General features: G+C 45.8%; 1 protein-coding gene across 1 annotated transcript in view; it reads right to left on the bottom strand.

Annotated features, from left to right (window-relative positions):
- Window positions 1-580: 580 nt before the first annotated feature.
- Window positions 581-23,078, bottom strand: part of PIK3C2A (phosphatidylinositol-4-phosphate 3-kinase catalytic subunit type 2 alpha) — a 62,036-nt gene continuing 39,538 nt past the window's right edge. The window contains exons 14-35 of the mRNA XM_040410513.1: window positions 20,117-20,239; window positions 19,477-19,644; window positions 19,128-19,242; window positions 18,658-18,800; window positions 18,122-18,310; window positions 17,244-17,340; window positions 16,834-16,928; window positions 16,081-16,261; window positions 13,829-13,933; window positions 7,312-7,404; window positions 7,116-7,245; window positions 6,740-6,876; window positions 6,494-6,663; window positions 6,213-6,369; window positions 4,686-4,795; window positions 4,406-4,610; window positions 4,201-4,325; window positions 4,002-4,119; window positions 3,848-3,923; window positions 3,662-3,771; window positions 3,405-3,530; window positions 581-1,806 (exon numbers count right to left, since the gene is read on the bottom strand). Of these exons, the coding sequence (XP_040266447.1) occupies window positions 1,624-1,806; window positions 3,405-3,530; window positions 3,662-3,771; window positions 3,848-3,923; window positions 4,002-4,119; window positions 4,201-4,325; window positions 4,406-4,610; window positions 4,686-4,795; window positions 6,213-6,369; window positions 6,494-6,663; window positions 6,740-6,876; window positions 7,116-7,245; window positions 7,312-7,404; window positions 13,829-13,933; window positions 16,081-16,261; window positions 16,834-16,928; window positions 17,244-17,340; window positions 18,122-18,310; window positions 18,658-18,800; window positions 19,128-19,242; window positions 19,477-19,644; window positions 20,117-20,239 (2,956 nt within the window). The 3' untranslated portion in view covers window positions 581-1,623. The remainder of the gene's footprint in view (window positions 1,807-3,404; window positions 3,531-3,661; window positions 3,772-3,847; window positions 3,924-4,001; window positions 4,120-4,200; window positions 4,326-4,405; window positions 4,611-4,685; window positions 4,796-6,212; window positions 6,370-6,493; window positions 6,664-6,739; window positions 6,877-7,115; window positions 7,246-7,311; window positions 7,405-13,828; window positions 13,934-16,080; window positions 16,262-16,833; window positions 16,929-17,243; window positions 17,341-18,121; window positions 18,311-18,657; window positions 18,801-19,127; window positions 19,243-19,476; window positions 19,645-20,116; window positions 20,240-23,078) is intronic.

Here is a 23,078-nt window from a genome sequence, read left to right on the forward strand (position 1 = left end):
TCACTGTGTACATACATTACTTATCCTGTCCTGATCCTGAGTTACATCCTGTATTATACTCCAGAGCTGCACTCACTATTCTGCTGGTGCAGTCACTGTGTACATACATTACTTATCCTGTACTGATCCTGAGTTACATCCTGTATTATACTCCAGAGCTGCACTCACTATTCTGCTGGTGGAGTCACTGTGTACATACATTACTTATCCTGTACTGATCCTAGAGTTACATCCTGTATTATACTCCAGAGCTGCACTCACTATTCTGCTGGTAGAGTCACTGTGTACACACATTACTTATCCTGTACTGATCCTGGGTTACATCCTGTATTGCATCACTCTCTATGGTGCATCTTCAGAGCGGAAATCTCCCTGCATTCCCTGCTTGTTCAGAGTCTTCACAGAGCTTTCTGTAGTGAATTGCTGTTTGGAGAGTCTCCTCTTGGGCACATACTCTGTATTGACTGGGTGTGTGCAACCGTCCGGTTCCCAGAAACAACCTGCAGAATTGTGAGTGCAGCTTTGGAGTAGAATTCCTCCTCCTACAGATGTACAGACGACCACACGATTTCAATATTAATGCAAAACTAGCAAAATTTTATTTATAGGTCAGTGAGAAATGTTAGGTTTGACAGATATATGAAATTCGTGGAGAGAATGGTGCTTGTCCCTGGCAGAGGTAAAAGCGACGGATTCATCATCTGAACAGGCACAATAAATACAATGTACAATCTATACACGGCGTTATGCGCTAAAAGATACAGGACGCACAATACTCTGCGCCAATTCTGGAAGTGGCAAATGGGGCCATCACTTCGCCCCAAAATCACTGAAATGGATATATACATTAAAACTCTGTTAATCCACCACTCCAGGGCTCAGAACCGCAGAATAAGATCTGAGAAAACGGATTAGAGGGCACCACCGAGTAAAACAGACATAAAGTGACCCTCCGCCTTTAGTCACTGGGTTGTTGTCGGGTCCAACATTCTGCAGCTATTTATTCATAGTGGTTGGATTTGTTTCTGCAGCGGCCACCAGGGGGAGCTCACTGAACGCCCTGGCATCACTCAGCTCAGTGGACTGTGTGCAGTTTGGCAGTCAGCTCCCCCTGGTGGCAGCTGCAGGAAGATCATCATCAATAGGTAGGAGATTTGAAGATTTACAAGAAATTAGAACAATTTACATAAAAAAACCAAGATGCTTTAGACTCCATAGAGCGGCCGGTTCAGGAATGTGGTGGGGCACGCTGCCCCCTATGGATGTGTGCAGTACATGATACTGTAATAAAAAAGAAATGTTTAGAGAAGGAAAACTTTGGTTGCAGATCTCGGGGTGTGTGACGCCTCAACGTGTGCTCAATATTCTAATAAAATGTATTTACAGCTAGGCTGAGCAGGGGCGGCCGGCCACCCTTGGGTACAGCAGGGTAAGGCAGGAGCGGTTATTGCTGCGGTGGGGGGGGCTCTGGGGGGGGGGTTTTAGGGTGCGGAGATGTCCCGCTCACAGGGTGGTGCTCATATGTGGCACACGGTTGGCGAGTGGTTGTGGAATGTTCAAGTCCCGTGGTTAGTGGATTATGGCAGCACTGCCCACCGCTCAGTAATAGTGGTCATGGTGGTCTCAGGGGTACGGCACCTCCGTCAGCTTGTACCACCTCACTGTCTCCTGGTTCAAGTTGAAATCTTTAAGGGCCAGTGTCAGGCCTCCGAGGAAGAAGTTCTCCCGTAAAGACTCGGCACTGAGGACACTTAGCTGGAGGTCTCTCTGCCGTAGGGTCTCCTTACTGTACCCACTGTACACCAGCTGCAGAAGAAAGAAGAGCGTGAGTGACCAGCAGGGGGCAGAGTGCCAGGCTATAACAATCCTGCCCATGAGACATCTAGTCACCAATCTTCTGTCCACTGGCCACCAACCGAGTATAACCTCTCTTCTGATCCTCAGCTGTGTCATGTGACCAGCACTCTACTCTCTAAATATACAGTATCTTACGTGTGGACAGGAAGCCATGTTCTCCATGTAATCTTATGAGAGCCTCAATGGTAGTCTGTCCTGAAGATCAGAGTGTAAGTCACATTAGACACAGCTGAGGATCAGAAGCGAGGTTATAACTCACAGATACAGGTCAGAGAATATATATATTTTTTTTTTTTAGGAAGTGTGACTTTAATAGAGCACAGCTACAGTGTAAAGCATAGGGACAGAGCAGCAGTCTGATCTCGCATAATCCCAGTCTTCACCCAGCAGAATTTCAGAGATCTCATCTGCGCGCTCCTCCTCTGACTTGATGCACTTTAATGGTTCATGTGAGGTTTCAGAAAAGGGTCGGTGTTATTTCAGTGAACAGCGCCACTTCTGTGTATGGGCCCTGCCTGGTACTGCAATTCCACTCCATTCATGTGAACAGGCCCCTCTGTAACCTCAGCCATGTCCTGTAATAAGCCGTCAGCTGTGCGCGCAGGACTAGCTCAGGTTCTCAGACTCCAGCTGCAAATAACAGCTTTCAATTTTCAAGATCTCTGCTTGCTGCAGTCATAACTGGAATTTCGTACTTACTGTAAAATCCTTTTCTCATGGGATGCACTGGGGGACACGGCACCATGGCATATGCCCAGCTGACACTGGAAAAACAGAAATGTTGGATCCGCCCAGGAAGACTATACCCCCATACCCTCTGCACAGACACTGGACTAATGGTACAAAAGGCTTCCATGTCTTAAGCATGGACTGAATGGCGGCCTTGGAGAGACCACAGCATTAAACACAGCTACGGTAAACTGGGGTGGAATGGCAGGCACTGGGAGGGGAGGTCAGGGTGGCGTGCAACAGACCACGGTGCTTCGGAAAGCAGAAAGACCAGATCCACGTACCACGCCCTGCGGGGCCAATCTAGCCAAGATGGCTGGAACCCATTCCAGCTTGAGCGTTCTAGGCTCAATAACACTGGAGCAGGGACATAATATATACACACCGACACCCAGTGACCCTCCGCCTTGCCTGAACTGACGAGAGTTGTGGGCAAGCTAATTGTTTGCTCCTTTGAGTATTACCAATAAAGTGATTATTTTTAACACTTTGTCAGGCAAGTGAACCCCAAAAATAAAAAGCAGCAAGACCTGTGGAAAGGTGGCTGCCTCCTAGGGACACTAAACTAAAACTGGTTGGTCCAGTGTCTGTGCGGAGGGTATAGCCCACCTGGGCAGAACCATTTCTTTTTTTGCAGTGTCAGCCTCCTGGGGGCAGCGGGGTATATACCCATGGTGCCATGTCCCCCAATGAGAACAGTAACATCAATCCACGCTGCCCAGGATTCATAAAATATCAGAGGTCTCCCTTTTCTTCAGGCATCACTGCAGACACAACCCTCTGACTGCTCCTCCTGGCAGCCACAGCACATAACTTACCATCTCGTTAAATGTTGGGTTGCAGGTTTTCCGGGCAATTTTGGTCTTTCGTTTGGATGTTTTGTGGGGGTCTGGGAGCAGATAAGTTTTCACATAAGGATTTGGGTCTGTGCTTTCATCTGTCACCTGTAACAAGAGGCACATGATCTATAGTGATCAGCTGTGACCCAGAGGGATCTGTGCAGTGACCTTTAGTAATCTGCTGTGATCTAGTCTGACTTCTCACCCCCGCAGCACCATATGCGACCATAACTCACCAGATTCTTTATGTGCATCACCATAATGAAAAGCGTCCCGTTCCGGTAAGAAATAGATAATTTTACTTCCCCTTCAATCTTGCCGGCTGTCGGGCTGAGGGGAGGTTCACCTGCAGCGGAGAGAGGTCAGGGTTAATAAACAGTGCAGGCTACACAGGAGGGATGGCGGTGGAGGATCCTTCATACCGCGCACAGTGACATCACATCCATCGATCTTCTCATCTCGGGACAGCGGGTGGAAGAAGGTGTACACCAGGTCACACTGTGAAAACACAGGAGGGTGAGGGCGGGTAGGCTACACTGGTCAGACACTAGGAGACAGCTCGCCAGGGCCACCTACCTCCGAGACCTCAGCCGAGCTGTTCAGCAGATCCTGGAGGTAGCTATTTAACTCTACTTTCCTTTTAGCCGCCACATCTTTTATGTGAGTTCTTCCCAGGACGACTTTACTCGGAAAACTAGGAGAACAATAGGACATAATACAAGGAGATGGCAGAAGAGATGCAACCATCACACCCATCATCCGCTTCAGTACTCACCCGGGTAACTTCCAGAGAGGAAACAAGATGCTCATCTTATTGTGCAGCTCCTGGAACTCATCAAAGGTGCGGAATATAAAGAGCGACTCCTCCTGTGTCTCCCGTGCCACCCGCACCACGTAGATCTGCCAGAAAGGCGCACGTCAGCATCAGAGAGGGCTCAGGGTGGAGGCCGCGCGCGGGGAAGGGTTAATGAGGGACTCACGTAGTATTTATCCGGATTGTATCGTTTGTGGTACGTGAAGATCGAGGCCTCTCGGATGCGGCCATCTTGCTTTAGGGTATAGGTTTTAGGGGCGAAGGACAGGATCGCGTCATCGCTTGCTGGGAGCCCTGAAAAGCGTTGTGCCAGATTGTGGATGAAGAAGTTAAACTTCGTGGCCACACTCCCCAGACTGGACTCAATCAACCTGGAAGAGGAAGCGGCATAATGAGGCCAAGAGCAATGACAGCACCCTTCCTGGGCAGCCGGAAGCGCTCATCACCTGGTGAAGAAGATGGTGGCCTCGGCGTCCGTGGCTTGTGGTTGCAGTGCATCGTGGACGTATTTCAGATCCTGAGCACTAGTTAGTTCTGGCAGCCCAGATGACAGCATCTGATCAGAGTAGGAGACGTGGGGTTAATGGGAAGCAGCAGAAGAGGAGGATTAATAACAGCTTTAACCAGCTATTGCCTGACAGTAATGGAGTCACCGACACCGTGACAGCAGAAATGATAGATCGGCGGGAGTCCCACCAACCACTAGAATGGCGGTCCCGACTCTCCAGCTGCTCCAGTGATGGAGCTTGCTGTGGTTTTGCACTGGGGGGTCCCCTCTATGGATTGACGAGGGTCCCTTGGTCATGCCTATTGATATAATATTCGTCACTCTTCCTGGGACCAGGTGCTTTGGGCGGAAGCAGCCCTTTAACCCTTTCTGCACCGAGCCACTTTTCACCTTAAATCCCAGGCCAATTTTTGGACAATTTGAGACAAAAATCTTTGTGTTGCCATTTTTTTGGGCGATTGTCTTATAAAGGGGCTTATTTTTTGCGGGATGAGGTGATGGTTTGATTGGTACCATTTTATGGTACATACGACTTTTTGATCACTTGGTATTATACTTTTTGTGAAGCAAGGTGACCAAACAATGGCTGTTATGGCTCAGTTTTAATTTTTTTACGGTCTTCATCTAACGTTGGTGGATCAGGTGATATTTTTATAGAGCCCGTGGTTACTGATTTTTTCAATCTATACTTTATTTTTATGAACAGCACTTTTTTTTAAACTTATTTTTGTCCCACTGTGGTGTCTAATCCCTTCTATAATGCTACATCCTGCATTGTAATGCATTGCCTGTCAGCTTTTACACTGACAGCCTGCCTATGAGACCCAGCCGAAAGGGCTGGATCTCATTGGCTTCCGTAGGAGGCAAGCCTCTGTGTAAGGCATCAGGCTGCAGTTCCTGCAATCAGGTCCCTGTCACAGCAACGCGGGGACCAGATGGGGTGGGGGAAGGTGCCTGTACCCTCCGCATGCTGTGGTCAGTGCTGACTGCGGCATACAAGGGGTTAATACGCCGGCATAGGAGAATGCACCAATGCCAGTGTACAGAGCAGAGGCCCAGCTGTCAGTAATAGCCGGACCCTTGCTGCTGATCGAGCGGGTGCAGCTCCTGCATCCACCTAATCAGAACGCTGTACAAGTACGGCACTGGGACCCGTCATGTCCCGCAGCTCAGTACATGTAAGGTGCTGGGATCCTACAGGTTAAAGGTTAGGTTAGGTTAAATGGTGGGTCCTGGAGCAGCCCAGACATGACGACTGCACCCGCCACATGGGGAAATGAATCTGCTCTTTGTAATTGTTGCTCCCTTGCAATATGACCGGCCTGACTATATACGTCCCATAACAGCGGCAATTGCACATAACAGGATAACTATAACTCCTATCAGAGCCATACAGGGATGGAGGATTGCGGCACACCCCTGTGCTGTGCATCGCCAGCACATTACTGTACAGCGCTGTTCTTACCAGTGACAGCAGGTTCAGGAAGAGGTTTGTGTGTTTTCTGAGCAGATTGTATGCCTGGCAGCACAGGTCCACGAAGAGCTGGAAGCGTCTGGTGGGCTTCTCCCCTCCATTAATGACATATGCCATGTCTGACGTCAACACAAAGGGAGCTCGGTCTCTGCAGGAAGACATAGTGTGTGATGGTGGTGCAGATCACATTGCCCTGCCCGCCCCGCAGTGTACTGATGAGATAATCTGAACATTCCTGCCACCCCACTGCAGATTCCCGCCCAAGTGAATACCTCTTAAAACTACCAAACATCTGAGCGTGTCCCAAGAACTTCCCAAAGTCGATGTGAAACATGTGACCACTGCTCCGGAGCATGATGTTATCATTGTGGCGGTCACAGATGCCCAGGACGTAGGTGGCCACACAGCAGCCGGCACATGAGTAAATGAAGTTCTCCGAGGCCTGGAAAGAAATCATGCCAATATGAGCAAGATCGTCTTCCACGTCCACATCTAGAGGAGCCAACATAGACACTTACCTTCTCATACTCCTCCTCTGATGGGTTGAATTTCCGCAGCCACTCAGCCAAAGGTTTGTCCTTGAAGGATCCGGTCAATCCATACTCCACCTGGATCTTTCTCAGTGTTTCTGAGGACAACACCAGCTCCACCAAACCTGGAGAATGAGACAGACGGTGGATGGGGTGCACCCACAGAAAGGTACAGTACATGCAGATCTGACCCCCGTGATACTGAAAGGAGCATGTCGAGTCCTATAGTGCCACAGCCACGTTTATCTGCACAGATAATGTCCACTGCATGGGGATGAGATTAGGAAACCCTCAACCTGCTGCAGACTGCACCTGTGCAAATCTGTAAGGTGTGAATTGGCCTAGAGACGGCTGTATAACCCACCTCTGTCTGTGCCTGTGGAGAGACACCTGAAGATGACCATCCTCATGTCCAGGCCATCCTGCAGCCACAGCTTGTCCATCACCTTTATCATCTGCAGGGCCAGCATGTCCTGACGCAGGTCTTCTCCCACCTAGAGACCAGAAGAGTCAGCGAGGCAGAAGATCGGGAGGAGACACCTCAGGGGCCCTGTGGTTACCTTAAACATGGAGTGGATTTCTTCTCCCATGGAGTCGGCATTAACCATCGCCACTTTGAGGGGAACAGCATTAGAATTGAAGAAGGAGCAGGCCTGCAGGATACAGACAGTCATTATATACACCGTATAGCGGTACATCAGCCTGCAGAATACAGTCACTGTATACACTATATAGCGGTACATCAGCCTGCAGAATACAGTCACCATATACACTATATAGCGGTACATTAGCCTGCAGAATACAGTCACTGTATACACTATATAGCGGTACATCAGCCTGCAGGATACAGACAGTCATTCTATACACCATATAGCAGGATACCAGCCTGCAGGATACAGTCTCTGTATACACTATATAGCGGGATACCAGCCTGCAGGATACAGTCTCTGTATACACTATATAGCGGGATACCAGCCTGCAGGATACAGTCTCTGTATACACTATATAGCGGGATACCAGCCTGCAGGATACAGTCTCTGTATACACTATATAGCGGGATACCAGCCTGCAGGATACAGTCTCTGTATACACTATATAGCAGGATACCAGCCTGCAGGATACAGTCTCTGTATACACTATATAGCAGGATACCAGCCTGCAGGATACAGACAGTCACTGTATACACTTTTTTTCCCAACAGTAAATTTGTATTGGTTTACATTATATTTTAATGTAGCAAACCTAACTAAGAGAAAAGTTCAGTTTGATGTATTTGTTAAAATATTTGGATTCCTTAAGGACCAATATTTTGTGGTTTTCTTCAGAGATAATGAACAGGAGACAAATTTCATTTCCATCTTTCAGGCATGTGTAACTAATGTCGATACTTCTGAGATGGTGGGGATTTCTGGACTTTTCCATTTCTTTGCTGGAAGGCTTCATGTTGCTAGTGTAATGTGTGATCAAGAGTTTTAATTTGGTGCGGAATGTGGTGGTTGAGGAGAAAACAAAGCAAAGTCAGGAGATGGTTGGATGCTTGCTCGCCGGAACTGCCTGCTGGATCTGTCAAAACGTATGCCAACTGATGGCATTTGTAAGACGGATCAGGATCCTGTTCAGTCTTACAAATGCATTGAAATGCCAGATCCGTCTTTCCGGTGTCATCCGGAAAAACGGATCCGGCATTTATTTTTTCCGGTCCGGCATTTTGAATGCCAGAATCGGCACTAATACATTCCTATAGAAAAAAAAGGTCAGATCCGGCATTTAGGCAAGTGTTCAATTTTTTGGGCCGGAGATAAAACCGTAGCATGCTGCGGTATTATCGCCGTCCTGATCAGTCAAAAAGACGGAACTGAAAACATCCTGATGCATCCTGAACGGATCGCTCTCCATTCAGAATGCATGGGGATAAAACTGATCAGTTCTTTTCCGGTATAGAGCCCCTAGGATGAAACTCAGTGCCGGAAAAGAAAAACGCTAGTGTGAAAGTACCTTTAAGCATCTTTTTATTTAATCAAATACAATATTCCAAAATATTAGATTTTTGGGCATGACCACCATAAATGTAAGTAAGTATGTTCCCCAGGCTCCACAGTTTATCCAGCTTAAGTCTGGGTAGTTAGGATTAGAGTCCATTCACATATCCGTGTGCGTTTTGCGGATCCACAAAACACGGACACCGGCAATGTGCGTTCCGCATTTTGCGGACCGCACGTCGCCGGCACTTAATAGAAAATGCCTAATCTTGTCCGCAATTGCGGACAAGAATAGGACATGTTCTATTTTTTTTCGGGATCGGAATTGCAGACCCGGAAGTGCGGGTCCGCATATCCGGATCCGGGCTGCACATCGTGCACCCGGGACCCCCGCCGATCAGCGGTTTGAAGATGAGGCGTGCGCCGTGCCAGCACTGCCTCCTCTTCACTGTTTACCTTCTCGCCGTTGCCTCCGCAGCGGTGAGCAGGTGCAATTACACCTTACCATCCCAATCATTTCAATGGAATAGTTCGTTCCCATACACTTGTATAGGAGCGATCCGTCCCATTGAAATGAACGGGACGGCTTGGGTGTAATTACACCTGCTCACTGCTGCAGAAGCGACGGCGAGAAGGTAAACAGTGAAGAGGAGGAACTGCCTGCTGGCGCACGTCTCCTCTTCAAACCGCTGATCGGCGGGGGGTGCTGGACCCCTGCCAATCTGATATTGATGACCTATCCTGAGGATGGGTCATCAATATTAAAAGCCCGGAGAACCCCTTTAAGTGTGGAGTGTCAGACCTAGGAACAGTGTATTCTACAGAAGTCTTTTTCCCATTGTAGTAGATATTTATTCTTTAAGTTAATTTCATTGTTGTTATCAGCATAGAAATTAGTAATACCTTTAATTATAGGATTTTGGTTAGAGAAATGGAGCAATGCAGATTTGGGAAATATTGGTTAATTAATGGGGGTTTGGGTATCTGATTCTTAGATATTTATAGAAGTCTGTTTTTGGTGGATGGTGCTGGGAAGCTAAATGAGTAAATGATTGTAGTTTGTAGTGGTTGTGAGGGTCGGTTAGATCTTTATTAATTTTAATACCATTTTTTTTCCAGTTGGAGAGATTGCTATCTGGACAAATTGTTTTAATGTATGTTATTGGCAATTAGTGCAGGTTGATTTTGTCGGATGTGGGGTATTTATTGACATAATCTTCCCAGATGGCTTGTGTGGCTTCTATACTTAACATAGATTTATATTGTTCATTTTTGGTAGTTTAAATGGTTTTAGTATAATAATGGGGTCCGATTTCAGACAGTTTTCTTCTATTTGGACCCAATGGGCCAGATTTATCATGACTGACAGCTCACGCCACTTTCACATATGGCTAAAGTCAGTTTTATGATCGGCCCTTTAAGACTGTAATAAATGTGGTTTGACGGGAGCAGTTTATCCGTCAGTAAGCAGCTTTACAAAAGTCGCACATCTTTACGAAAAAGTCGCATGTTCTATTAAAAAGTCTCATAAGATAAGCATGGTCCTCACTGGAGTGAAATTGCGCATTTTTTGGAGACTTTTTTGCGACTTTTTAAATTAGTACCAATAGTAAATCTGTCTAGAGATTCATTTACATAAGAAAACACGCCCACTTTCAGAAAACTGGCGAGCATAGTGCAGAGCAGAAAAAAAGTCAAATTTTTGCGCAGTTTTAGTGATTGCGCAAAATTTGCGACTTTTTCACTCCATTATTCTGACTTGAGCTAATGATAAATCTGGCCCAATGTCTTTTGCTCGTATTTGAGTTTGGCCACTAGTGTTTTGTCTGGACTGTGTTGCCGTGTAGTAATTTTTTAGGTCTGGTAATGCCATGTTTGTCCATATACATTTAGAAATTTCATTTTGTAGTTGTGAAAAAAAAAAAAAGGAATTTTTAAATGGGATGGCTATTTTTCCAACCCAAGATAATTTTATTTTTGTATATGAAGGTAATTTTTGGGGTTTCGAAGTCAATAAAGGTTTATAATCTTCTTTATATAAACTTCGGCAGATGTAATATGTATTCCCAAATATTTTATTTTGTTGTTGTTCCATTGATAGGGGAATAACCTGGCTAGTTCAGTTTGGGATTTATGGGGAATACCTAGGTTTAGTATTTGTGATTTTCATTTATTTTGTAATAGGAAATAATATTACATTTGCATCAGGTAATCTGTAGTGTATTTAGTGTCATTCTGGGGTTTAGTAATGTTAATATTATATCGTCAGCATAAAGTGTAATTTTGTGTTCTATTGAGCCTACTTTTATGCCTGAAATTTGTGAGTTTGTACGAATTGTTTCTGCTAGGGTTTCCATTAGTAATGCAAAAGGTAAAGGGCAGAAATGGCATCCCTGTCTTGTACCATTACCAATAGTGAAGGGTTTTGAGAGGAAACCCAAAGAACAGACTCTTCGGCTGGTTTCAGGCGAGGAAGTGCCGCGCTCCCGACTCTCAGCGCAGCTCTCGTCCTGACCTCCCAGCACTGCCGGGGTCGCATAGCATTATAATTTACGATACTATGTAACCTTTACAGTTCTAGAAGGTATTGGACAACACCGACAGCAATAGGTCAGTGTTATCCAGTACATTCCAGACCTCTAAGGCCCCTTTCACACGGGCGAGTTTTCCGCGCGGGTGCAATGCGTGAGGTGAACGCATTGCACCCGCACTGAATCCCGACCCATTAATTTCAATGGGGCTGTGTACATGAGCGATGTTTTTCACACATCACTTGTGCGTTGCGTGAAAAATCGCAGCATGTTCTATATTCAGCGTTTTTTACGCAACGCAGGCCCCATAGAAGTGAACAGGGCTGCGTGAAAATCGCAAGCATCCGCAAGTAAATGTGGATGCAATGCTATTTTCACAGATGGTTGCTAAGGAGATGATGTTAATAAATAGGGATGAGCCCCGGGGCCCCATTAAAGTCCATTTACTTAATTATTTTCTGTTATAACATGGTTATAATATAATAGCATTCCTAATACAGAATGCCAAGTAAAATGTTCATTGAGGGTTAAAAAAAACAAAAAAAACAATTACTTTATCTTCTTCTTTCTTCTTCTTGCACGACCTGCGCTGACATCATTGCGCTCACCACGTGGTAAGCGCGCTGACGTCAGCGCAGGTCGCGCAAGAACAAGATAGAAGACGATAACGGCTGTGCGATCAAGTGGATGAGGGGAGTCATTTTATTTATTTATTTTTTAACCCTCAATGGACATTTTAGTAAGCAGTCTGTATTAAGAATGCTATTATTTTCCATTATAACCATGTTAGAAGGGAAAATAATAAAATCTACAGAACACCGAACCCAAACCAGTGAAGAAGTCCAGGATCGGGTCTGGGTACCAACATTCAGTTTTTTTATCACGAGCGAGCAAAACGCATTAAAACGCTTTGCACTCGCGGGGGAAAAAAAATGAACAACACAATCGCAGACAAATTGCAATGAACTCGCGCGGGTTTCCCTGCAACGCATCCGGACTGAATCCGGCACGCTCGTCTGCAAGGGGCCTAAGGGTTACATAGCATCATAAATCACTATAATGCTATGCGACCCCGGCAGTGCTGGAAGTTCATGACGGGAGCTGCGCTGCTAGTCCGGAGCGTGACTCTCTCTCTCGTCGGAAAGAGGCCTTCCTGTGGGATTGGAATATAGTGACATAATAGCAGGATTTATGTAGTCATTTAATCAAAATTTATGTAAAACAGATTCAAGATAGCCCCAGCGTATCCTATCAAAATACTTTTTCAGTATCTAACGATAGGAAGAAAGAAGGGATATATAGTGATTTACAATGTAGTATAAGATTATTCTACGTGTAGCATCAGATGTTTGTCTAGCTATAATGAAACCGACTTGGTCTTGGTTGATTATCGAAGGAAGAATATTAATCTGTTTCTATTATTTTCACATATATTTTGATGTCAGTGGTCAATAGTGAACTGAAATTGGGCGGAAATTAGGTGGTGTAGTAGGATCTTTTCCTATTTTAGGTAGGGTGATTAATGTAGCCGTTAGCATTTCTTGTGGGAAGGATTTTATTGTTTCCAAATTCGGTGGTAGTTCTTCTACAAATATTTTATAATATCTATTGGTGAGGCCGCCTGGGCCTGGAGATTTGCCCAATTTTAGAGGTTTAATAGCATGTAGGTTACTAGAGTTGAATTGATCAGAACTTATTTTTGGTAAATTGACAGATTGGAGAAAACTTGTAATAATCAGAAGCTGTTGGTTGTATAATGTTGGGGTCATTTTTGAGATTGCATAGAGAGAAGTAGTATTCTTAGAATTTGTAACTACATGGTGTGGCTTTATTTTGTCGTCATTTTTCTTTGTTTTGCTTCCTTGGTTTTGCAAGGAATTTTCCTGGTTCATTATTATTGGCACAGAAATTCATTTTATATTTTTGTTATATTTTTTCATATTGATTAGCAAGAGTTTGTTGAGGTTCTAATCTAATATTTTTTTTATACTTTCAGAGACAATTATTATTTTTTTATTTCTAGTTTCAAAATTTGTTAATTCCAGTGTGATATGTGAAATTTCTTGCTGTTTAAATTTATTTTCATGTGCTGCTGTTTGTATAAATATCCTGCGCATCATTGGTTTGTGTGCGTTCCATATTGAAAAGGGGTTAGGATCAGATTTGTTGTTGATGTTAAAGTATTCTTTTAGGGAGGATTTATATCTATTAATATAATCTGGATGATTAATAATATAATATTTTAGATGACAAAGGTGTTGATGGATCTAAGTATTGTTCTTTAATATGTATAGATTGGTGCATGGTCTGACCATGAAATATTTGACGGATTTTGAGTTATGACGAACATGGAACGATTTTCTGTTCCATGGTGACCTCTCCATACATCTAGATATCCTTCTCTGATAATGAGGTTGTGTACATTAGAGTTTAGTCTGGATGGAGCAGTGGAGACTAAGTCTGGAAACAGAATATCATTGAAATCGCCACCAATGATTATAGGGCCTTACTGTATACACTATATAGCGGTATATCAGCTGATGACAATCACTTTACACGCTGCTCACCTTCACATTCAGTTCTTTGGCCTCCAGGCTGGGGTTAAGAGGCAGACGAATCTTGTGATTACGGAACAGCAGCTGCACGCGCTCCATGCCTTCCTGCAGAACCGCCTGCACCAACATCAAAAAACAAACAATGCAACAGCACTCTGCTAACAGAAATGATCAAGTAATTACAATAGTGCCATACTCACTGTAGAAAGTGTAAAATGCTAATGCTACATTATGAATGTGAGATTCTTGCCAAATACATTTTGTACTAAATTATTTGTGCCTGTCCGTAGGCGTCATGGCGATCTCTTTAGGACAGGAACCTAACACTGTATACTACATTCACTAGGTGCCATACCGGCCTCCATTAAATTCAGGGAATGCAGGTTCCACATGGCTGCTGAGCCCACACTATATTGTACCGCTTTGGAGCACACATACAGCTGTATACAGGTATGACTATACACGTCTGCTATACAGGGGAGGTAGCTGTATACAGGTATGACTATACAGAGGAGGTAGCTGTATACAGGTATAACTATACACGTCTGCTATACAAGGAGGTAGCTGTATACACGTATGACTATACAGAGGAGGTAGCTGTATACAGGTATGACTATACACGTCTGCTATACAGGGGAGGTAGCTGTATACAGGTATGACTATACAGAGGAGGTAGCTGTATACAGGTATGACTATACAGAGGAGGTAGCTGTATACAGGTATGACTATACAGAGGAGGTAGCTGTATACAGGTATGACTATACAGAGGAGGTAGCTGTATACAGGTATGACTATACAGAGGAGGTAGCTGTATACAGGTATGACTATACACGTCTGCTATACAGGGGAGGTAGCTGTATACAGGTATGACTATACAGAGGAGGTAGCTGTATACAGGTATGACTATACACGTCTGCTATACAAGGAGGTAGCTGTATACAGGTATGACTATACAGAGGAGGTAGCTGTATACAGGTATGACTATACACGTCTGCTATACAAGGAGGTAGCTGTATACAGGTATGACTATACAGAGGAGGTAGCTGTATACAGGTATGACTATACACGTCTGCTATACAGGGGAGGTAGCTGTATACAGGTATGACTATACACGTCTGCTATACAGGGGAGGTAGCTGTATACAGGTATGACTATACAGAGGAGGTAGCTGTATACAGGTATGACTATACAGAGGAGGTAGCTGTATACAGGTATGACTATACACGTCTGCTATACAGGGGAGGTAGCTGTATACAGGTATGACTATACACGTCTGCTATACAAGGAGGTAGCTGTATACAGGTATGACTATACAGAGGAGGTAGCTGTATACAGGTATGACTATACACGTCTGCTATACAGGGGAGGTAGCTGTATACAGGTATGACTATACACGTCTGCTATACAGGGGAGGTAGCTGTATACAGGTATGACTATACAGAGGAGGTAGCTGTATACAGGTATGACTATACAGAGGAGGTAGCTGTATACAGGTATGACTATACAGAGGAGGTAGCTGTATACAGGTATGACTATACAGAGGAGGTAGCTGTATACAGGTATGACTATACACGTCTGCTATACAGAGGAGGTAGCTGTATACAGGTATGACTATACACGTCTGCTATACAGGGGAGGTAGCTGTATACAGGTATGACTATACACGTCTGCTATACAGAGGAGGTAGCTGTATACAGGTATGACTATACACGTCTGCTATACAGGGGAGGTAGCTGTATACAGGTATGACTATACACGTCTGCTATACAGGGGAGGTAGCTGTATACAGGTATGACTATACAGAGGAGGTAGCTGTATACAGGTATAACTATACACGTCTGCTATACAGGGGAGGTAGCTGTATACAGGTATGACTATACAGAGGAGGTAGCTGTATACAGGTATGACTATACAGAGGAGGTAGCTGTATACAGGTATGACTATACAGAGGAGGTAGCTGTATACAGGTATGACTATACAGAGGAGGTAGCTGTATACAGGTATGACTATACACGTCTGCTATACAGGGGAGGTAGCTGTATACAGGTATGACTATACACGTCTGCTATACAGGGGAGGTAGCTGTATATGGTTATGTGTTTGTCTATGGGTGAAGGACACAGAAGCTGACACTCACAGGTTTGAAATACTTCATATCGCACATTAGTGGCACATACATTGTGGGACATTACATGGTAACGTCTAGCACAGAACATGGCGTCCGTCTGGCAGAAGTCACATGGTACACACACAGCAGCGCTCACCTGTCGCCCAGAACCACTTGCTTGTCGGACTTTTTCTGCCACGACCCCCAGCAGCTGCGTGAACCTGGTCTGCTTCTCCAGTTCTTGCCGTAAACTTTTACCACATATAGAGAGGAGGGCCCCAAGAACCAGCTCATAGCGGGGCCCAAAATGTGGATCATTGAGAGAATCCTTAAGCAACCTGCAACAACAATTACACTTAGCTGGAGTGCGGTGAGGACAGGGAGGTCACATGAAGACTTTAGCACCCCCAGCCACGCACAGAAATCTCCACATAATGAGGGGTACAGAGACTGTCCGGACCACGGTGCCCAAGCGCTGCCTCAGAGGTTTCTCAGGCTCTCTGGCGCAGACTTTTTTGCAGCACTACTTCTTGACTTTAACTATAGAGTGGCAGCTGCAGTCCTCAAGATTTCATTCAGCAACATGTCCTGCTGTGGACTGCAGCCCCGGTCTCACATGAAACTGCGACTTTTAGGTTGCATTCACACGTCCGTGGAACACGGACCGCGAGATACCGGACTGGCATCCTACTTAGTGGAGGAGCGCATGGCGTCATTGGTTGCCAAGGCGCTGTGCGCTTCCTGCTGCCGCCGCTGTACAGTGATACACTCGTATAGATCATACGATTGCGTCACTGTACAGCAGCGGCAGCAGGAAGCGCATGGACGTGTGAATGCAGCCTTATATCTAAAAATACAAAGCTCTCCTAAGGAAACCTAATACAATGCACAGAAGAGAAAACGGGCTTACCAGTACAAATAATGAGCAACTCGGACGTTCCCCAGAGCGCGAGACAGCAGGAACCGCACCAGCGAATTGTCTAGGTAGATCTCAGATTTAATGGCCTGAAAGAGACAGCCATGAAGAATCGGATGTAATGAGGGCACAGGAGATCTGGCTACAAATCACAAGTGCTCTCTGGTTAGATGGATCGCCCCAATCTGTCGACGACTCTGACTGAGGTCATTTCTACCATCGCTCGTGTTCTTCCATACACGACCAGCGCCTGACATCATCACATCGTTTCTAGTAACTCTGCTGTTCCTTACAGGAGAAATTCCCCCATTGACTTCTCTGACACTTTGTGGGGCTTCTGCGGCCTGCAGGCTTCACTTGCGTTACCACAGATGTCTAGAGGCACATGGACAGTCAGTACTGACCTGTACAAACTGTGGGAGAAGATCGACCAGCTCATCATCGCTCATCCCGTCCCGGATCCAGCCTACTGCTGCTGCGCGGACCTCCTGATCAGCAGACCTGGGGTTCCCAATATAACAGCATCATTCACACTGGCATGAAGGCTTCCTTTATTGTGCTAATCAGTAACCCTACTGTTGCCCACAACCTGCCTCTGCATCATGTCTGAGAAGCTGTCACAGCCTACCCGTTATGGCTGAAAATAACAGAATACAATTTCACAGACAGATGGAATCAGATCTCCTTATCATTAGTGTCTTAGGGCGGCCGTACATTTTGCCCATGTCACTTATCCCAGTGGGGATACGAGGGAAAAAAAAGGAGGGGATTAGTCACAGACCCTTTTTGGTGTAAAGAGTCTGGGATATCCAGGCAGGGCGCTTATCCCAGCAGCAGGGACGGACTTGGTCATAGACCCCCTACAGGGAAATTTCCCAGTGGGCCACTGCCAGGGGGCTACCCAAAACCTCTTTATGGCAGCCGATCTGATGCTCTTAACATTTAATGCTAGAAACATCAGGCACTTATGCCCCTCGCTGACAGCCATAGGTGTCCTCCTGAATTCAACCGTATTGCCATCCTCAGGACAGTGATCCAGTGGAATACTTCAGCGGGGGCAGTAGGATGCTGTGGTATTTTGTGATGCACTAAGGTATTGCTGGCCACATCTACTTCTATTGCCCTGCCGTCTATCAAACTGGACCTGCCTAAAACATAGGGCCACATTTAGTTTTTTTTTCCAGGGCCACTAAGTTCTTCCCAGTCCTCCCCTGCACAGCAGCCCGCTTTTCCAGCCTGATCCTCTGCAGCATGAGATTCAGATGCAGGATACAACGCTCACCTAGAGTTCAGAAGCTCCAGCGCACACACTGGGCTCACGGACGGCCACGAGTGGATCAGAGCATAGATGTCCGGCAGATAGGCCACATCCCATTTTGGGGCACTGGCCAGGACCTTTGGAAGGCAATCCTTGTAGAGGTGGCAGTAGTAACGTTTCTCCCAAATGAACGCTTTATCTTCCTTTGACATCCTGGAGGGATAAAGAGACCATAAATGTCAGGAATAATCTGCGCCCACCCCCGTGTGCATAAGATACCTGCGACTATACAGAGTAGGGAACAGCAGGGGGAAAAGCAGACACTTTAGGCAAAGGGCTCTTCCCCTCTTCAGAGGCTGTGGTGTGTGTTCAGGATATGGCGTCAGCAGGGTCCAGAGCTGTATCACGCTCCTGCATGGCATGTGGTGGGGCAGCACTGTGCAGGAAGAACTGTGAGGGGGCAGCGGCGGAGGTGGCAGTACTCAAACTCCCCATACATCCTAGAAATCTGCCATCACTTAGTAGAAATTCCCCATACTATAAACACCAGGGCAACCTACCCGGAGGGAGACTCTCTGGTGAGAAGTGACAGGAGCCGGCTCTTGGAGTCTTTGTCCAGTGTCTCAAAGCTCAGGGGGACAACGTTCCCCGTTAGATCTGGGGCTTTGTACACGATATTAAAGGCAGGCGAAGGAAAATCCACCTGAAACAAGAGGCAGATGCTTATTGCAGCATTGACACGTCAGGACCAGAGGTGGCCTCACAGTACAACACGGTTTGCAAGGGCAATCACTTCTGCCAAGGAAGTTCTCCCATGTCTGCTGTGGGTAGGTGGAAATGGTATGATCATTACAAGATTTTTCTTCCCTTTCTATCCATGTGTCTGGAACTCGTACGAATGAGGTTGAGCTGCAGTACCACACCCAGAAATGGATAGGAGGGAACCCTCAAACAGCCCTTTTAAAATAAACTGCAGCATCTATGACCATGTGTACCCCACATGTGGCAAGCACCTTTCACTGCACCCTACCTGCAGGACCAGCTTCTGTGTCTGGGTGACTTTTCTGCCCAGGCTAGCAGCTGGCGTGGTGTTAGTAAGGAATGATGTCCACAGATTTAATAGCTTGGTTCCACTGGTCAGAGTCCTAAAGGAGAATTGCAAGTTACTGGCATGCCGACGCCAACGACGGCTCAATAATTACCGTCCCTTTAACTTATGTGAACCCATAATAAATGAGAAGTCTTCAAACGCACCCAATTCATTAAATCCCGTGTAATGCAGATGAGAGATAATACCAAACATTTATGGCAAGTCCTCGGCCTCTGTGCAGCCAATGAACCCTCCTCCAGGACTTGGCTACCCTAGGACAGGAACTTACCTTTTAAAGTTAAAGAGGGGTACAGACACCTGGCCCAGCATCTCGGGCCCTTTCCTCTGCTTGTTGGAGTCTGGAGAGCCCCCACTATTCGGATTTAATACCCCGTACATCTTCACCTGCAGAATGGACTCCAGGGGCAGCTGCGCCATCTGTATGGGGAAGATAATTCTGCAAAAACAAAGTGAATGCACTGAGCACAAGGGAGGACATCATAACGCGACTGCTGAGACCTGTAGTACAACCACAGCTGCAGTGTCTGACTACCATAGGCTTCGCAGAGCATCCATTCTGCCTCCGTCAGGCTGTTAAACATCAGAAGTTGTTTTCTGCTGAGCTATACTGTACACAGACATCCTGCACTGTATACACATATTTAGCATGGGAGCCCAAGTACAATGGATGCCACTGTACAATTGGGATTAACTAGGGGTGTACATCAGGAAATTCTTGGATGTATACTTGTAATGTAGACTGCAATACACACTCTGAAAGTAGCCATGTATAGGGCACATGTATTACAATCTGGTCCACAGAAGTGTCTGCCCAGTGTCTCCTGAGGGGTCTGGAGACTCATGCTGAGCCGTGTATGTGGCACAGCTTGGGTAACACAATACTCAGATTTCTGACTGTTTATACTTACAGTTCGTCCCATTTGATGAGATAAAAGAAGCTCTTGTAGGTCCCCACTTTCTTAGACTGCACAGGTTTGAACAAATCTTTCCCGTTGTACAGCAGGGAACAGATGATAAAATACTTCTCAAAACTGAAAATACAAAAACAAAAAACAATAGATTAGTGAGAATCACAGAACGGCTATTGTGTCTCCGTCTGCGCGGCAGGATTACTGTAGCCGACACCAGGCCACATTGTACAGTAGTCACAGCGCAGCATCCAGGACCTTACACATGGGACCTGTGAGTGAGAAGATGAAGACGATCTGGGCACTCTCAGCTCCGACCTGGTAGCACTGAGTCCAAGAAATGCTGTATGGAGGCCACATACCATCCACACTGCTGACATCATCCATTACGTGGTGGCCTAACTACAGGCAGCACTAGAGGTCTGCCACATCCTGACACTTTCAGACGTCTCATGTAAAGCAACTGGTGAAGCTGCACAAATGGCAGAATTACCCCAGCTAAGAATTTAAATGGACAACTAAAAACCAATGCCATGATTTTAAACCATTTCCTAAGTTACTCTGCACCTGCTTGAGATTTAACCTGTAAAATGTCAAACATTCAGAACTACTTTCTGAACCTAAAACCCATGGCCAGAAAACAAACATCAGGGTTCGTAGCTCCCACATTTCATTTATATAGAGGAACAAGCCAGGGATGTCCCGACTTCTCTTTGATTTGGCTATAGAACCATAAGCAAGATCATTAGAGGAATCAGAACTATACAAAGGAATCAATATTGACAGAAAAGAAGTAAAACGAGTGGTGTTCACGGATGACATATTTATGTCACAACTAGAGATGAGCGAATCGGCTTAGGATGAAACATCCAAAGTCGATTCGCATAAAACTTTGTTCCAATACTGGACGGAGCAGGAGCTCCGTACAGTATTAGAATGTATTGGCTCAGATGAGCCGAAGTTACTGTTTCACAAAGTCTTGTGAGACTTCATGTAATAACTTTGTAAATTGATTTCTACTGTGAAAAAACATTTCCCGAACTCGGGTTCAGTTCCAAGGTAGCAGTAATAACTTCGGCTCATTGGAGCTAATACATTCTAATACTGTACGGTGCGCTCCGTGATTGCGGACCCATTCAAGTGATGCGGAATGCACACGGCCGGTGACCGTGTATTGTGGACCCGCTGTATGTAGGCCGCAATACGGCCACGGGGGGCACACGGTCGTGTGCATGTAGCCTGAATCTGTTAATGAGCACTTCTCCTTTGCCGAGATAATCCATCCCACCACACAGGTGTGGCATATTCATGCGGTCTAATCTGCACCTTGATATTGCACAGGTGTGCCTTAGACTGCCCACAATAAAAGGACACTCTGAACTGTGCAGTTTGATAACACAGCACAATGCCACAGATGTCTCAACGTTTGAGGGAGCGTGCAGTTGGCATGCTGACTGCAGGAATATCTACCAGAGCTGTTGCCCGTGCAATGAATGTTCATTTCTCTACCATAAGCCGTCTCCAAAGCCGTTTCAAAGGATTTGGCAGTACATCCAACCGGCCTCACAACCGCAGACCACGTGTAACCACCCCAGCCCAGGACCTCCACATCCAGCATGTTCACCTCCATGATCGTCTGAGACCGGCCACCCGGACAGCTGCAGCAACAATCTGTTTGCATAACCAAAGAATTTCTGCACAAACTGTCAGAAACCGTCTCAGGGAAGCTCATCTGCTCGTCGTCCTCATCGGGGTCTGGGCCTGACTGCAGTTCGTCGTCGTAACTGACTTGAGTGGGCAAATGCTCACATTTGATGCAGTCTGGCACGTTGGAGAGGCGTTCTGCTCACGGAGGAGTCCCGGTTTTCACTGTTCAGGGCAGATGGCAGACAGCGTGTGTGGCGTCGTGTGGGTGAGCGGTTTGCCGACGTCAACGTTGTGGATCGAGTGGCCCGCGGTGGGGTTATGGTATGGGCAGGCGTATGGACAACAAACAGAGGTGCATTTTATTGATGGCATTTTGAATGCACAGAGATACCGTGACGAGATCCTGGGGCCCATTGTTGTGCCGTTCATCCACCACCATCACCTCATGTTGCAGCATGATAATGCACGGCCCCATAGTGCAAGGATCTGTACACAATTCCTGGAGGCTGAAAACATCCCAGTTCTTACATGGCAGCATACTCACCGGACATGTCACCCATTGAGCATGAAATGATGGCCACACCAGATATTGACTGGTTTTCTGACCCCCCCCCCACCAGTAAGGCAAAACTGTGCACATTTCAGAGTGGCCTTTTATTGTGGGCAGTCTAAGGCACACCTGTGCAATACTCATGCGGTCTAATCAGCACCTTGATATGCCACACCTGTGAGGTGGGATGGATTATCTCGGCAAAGGAGAAGTGCTCACTGACACGGATTCAGACAGATTTGTGAACAATATTTGAGAGTAATGGGTCTTTTGTGTCTGTAGAAAATGTTTCAGATCTTTAGAGTTCAGCTCATGCAAAATGGGAGCAAAACCAAAAGTGTTGCGTTTATATTTTTGTTCAGTGTGTGAAAAAATAAAAAAAACTCTAATCTTCTGATTAAAATTGAAAACTTCAATAAAAAGAATATAAAAAAATAAAAATAGAGAACCCACACAGCAGTTCAACGAATGCATGAATCTGACAAAAGATGACTCACACAAATGAAATAGTAATGAAATATAATTAAAAAAAAATAGCTAATTCCGGAATATCAATTATTGCAAATTCTGTCATTTTGGCAGGCCACGACGAGCGTTTCATTCTATACTCATTTGGGGTCGGTGTTTCGAATATATAACTTACTAAATACTCTGATAAATGAACGTAAACTACCCTTTATAACTAAGTGGGAGGAGGACGACATCCATTGTACGCTGCTTTTGTCCAAATGGCATACTTGTGAGGCTATTTGTAGGGGAAGTTGG

The sequence above is a fragment of the Bufo bufo genome, chromosome 10 (assembly GCF_905171765.1).
Source record: "Bufo bufo chromosome 10, aBufBuf1.1, whole genome shotgun sequence".
In the NCBI taxonomy this organism is placed as follows: Eukaryota; Metazoa; Chordata; class Amphibia; order Anura; family Bufonidae; genus Bufo; species Bufo bufo.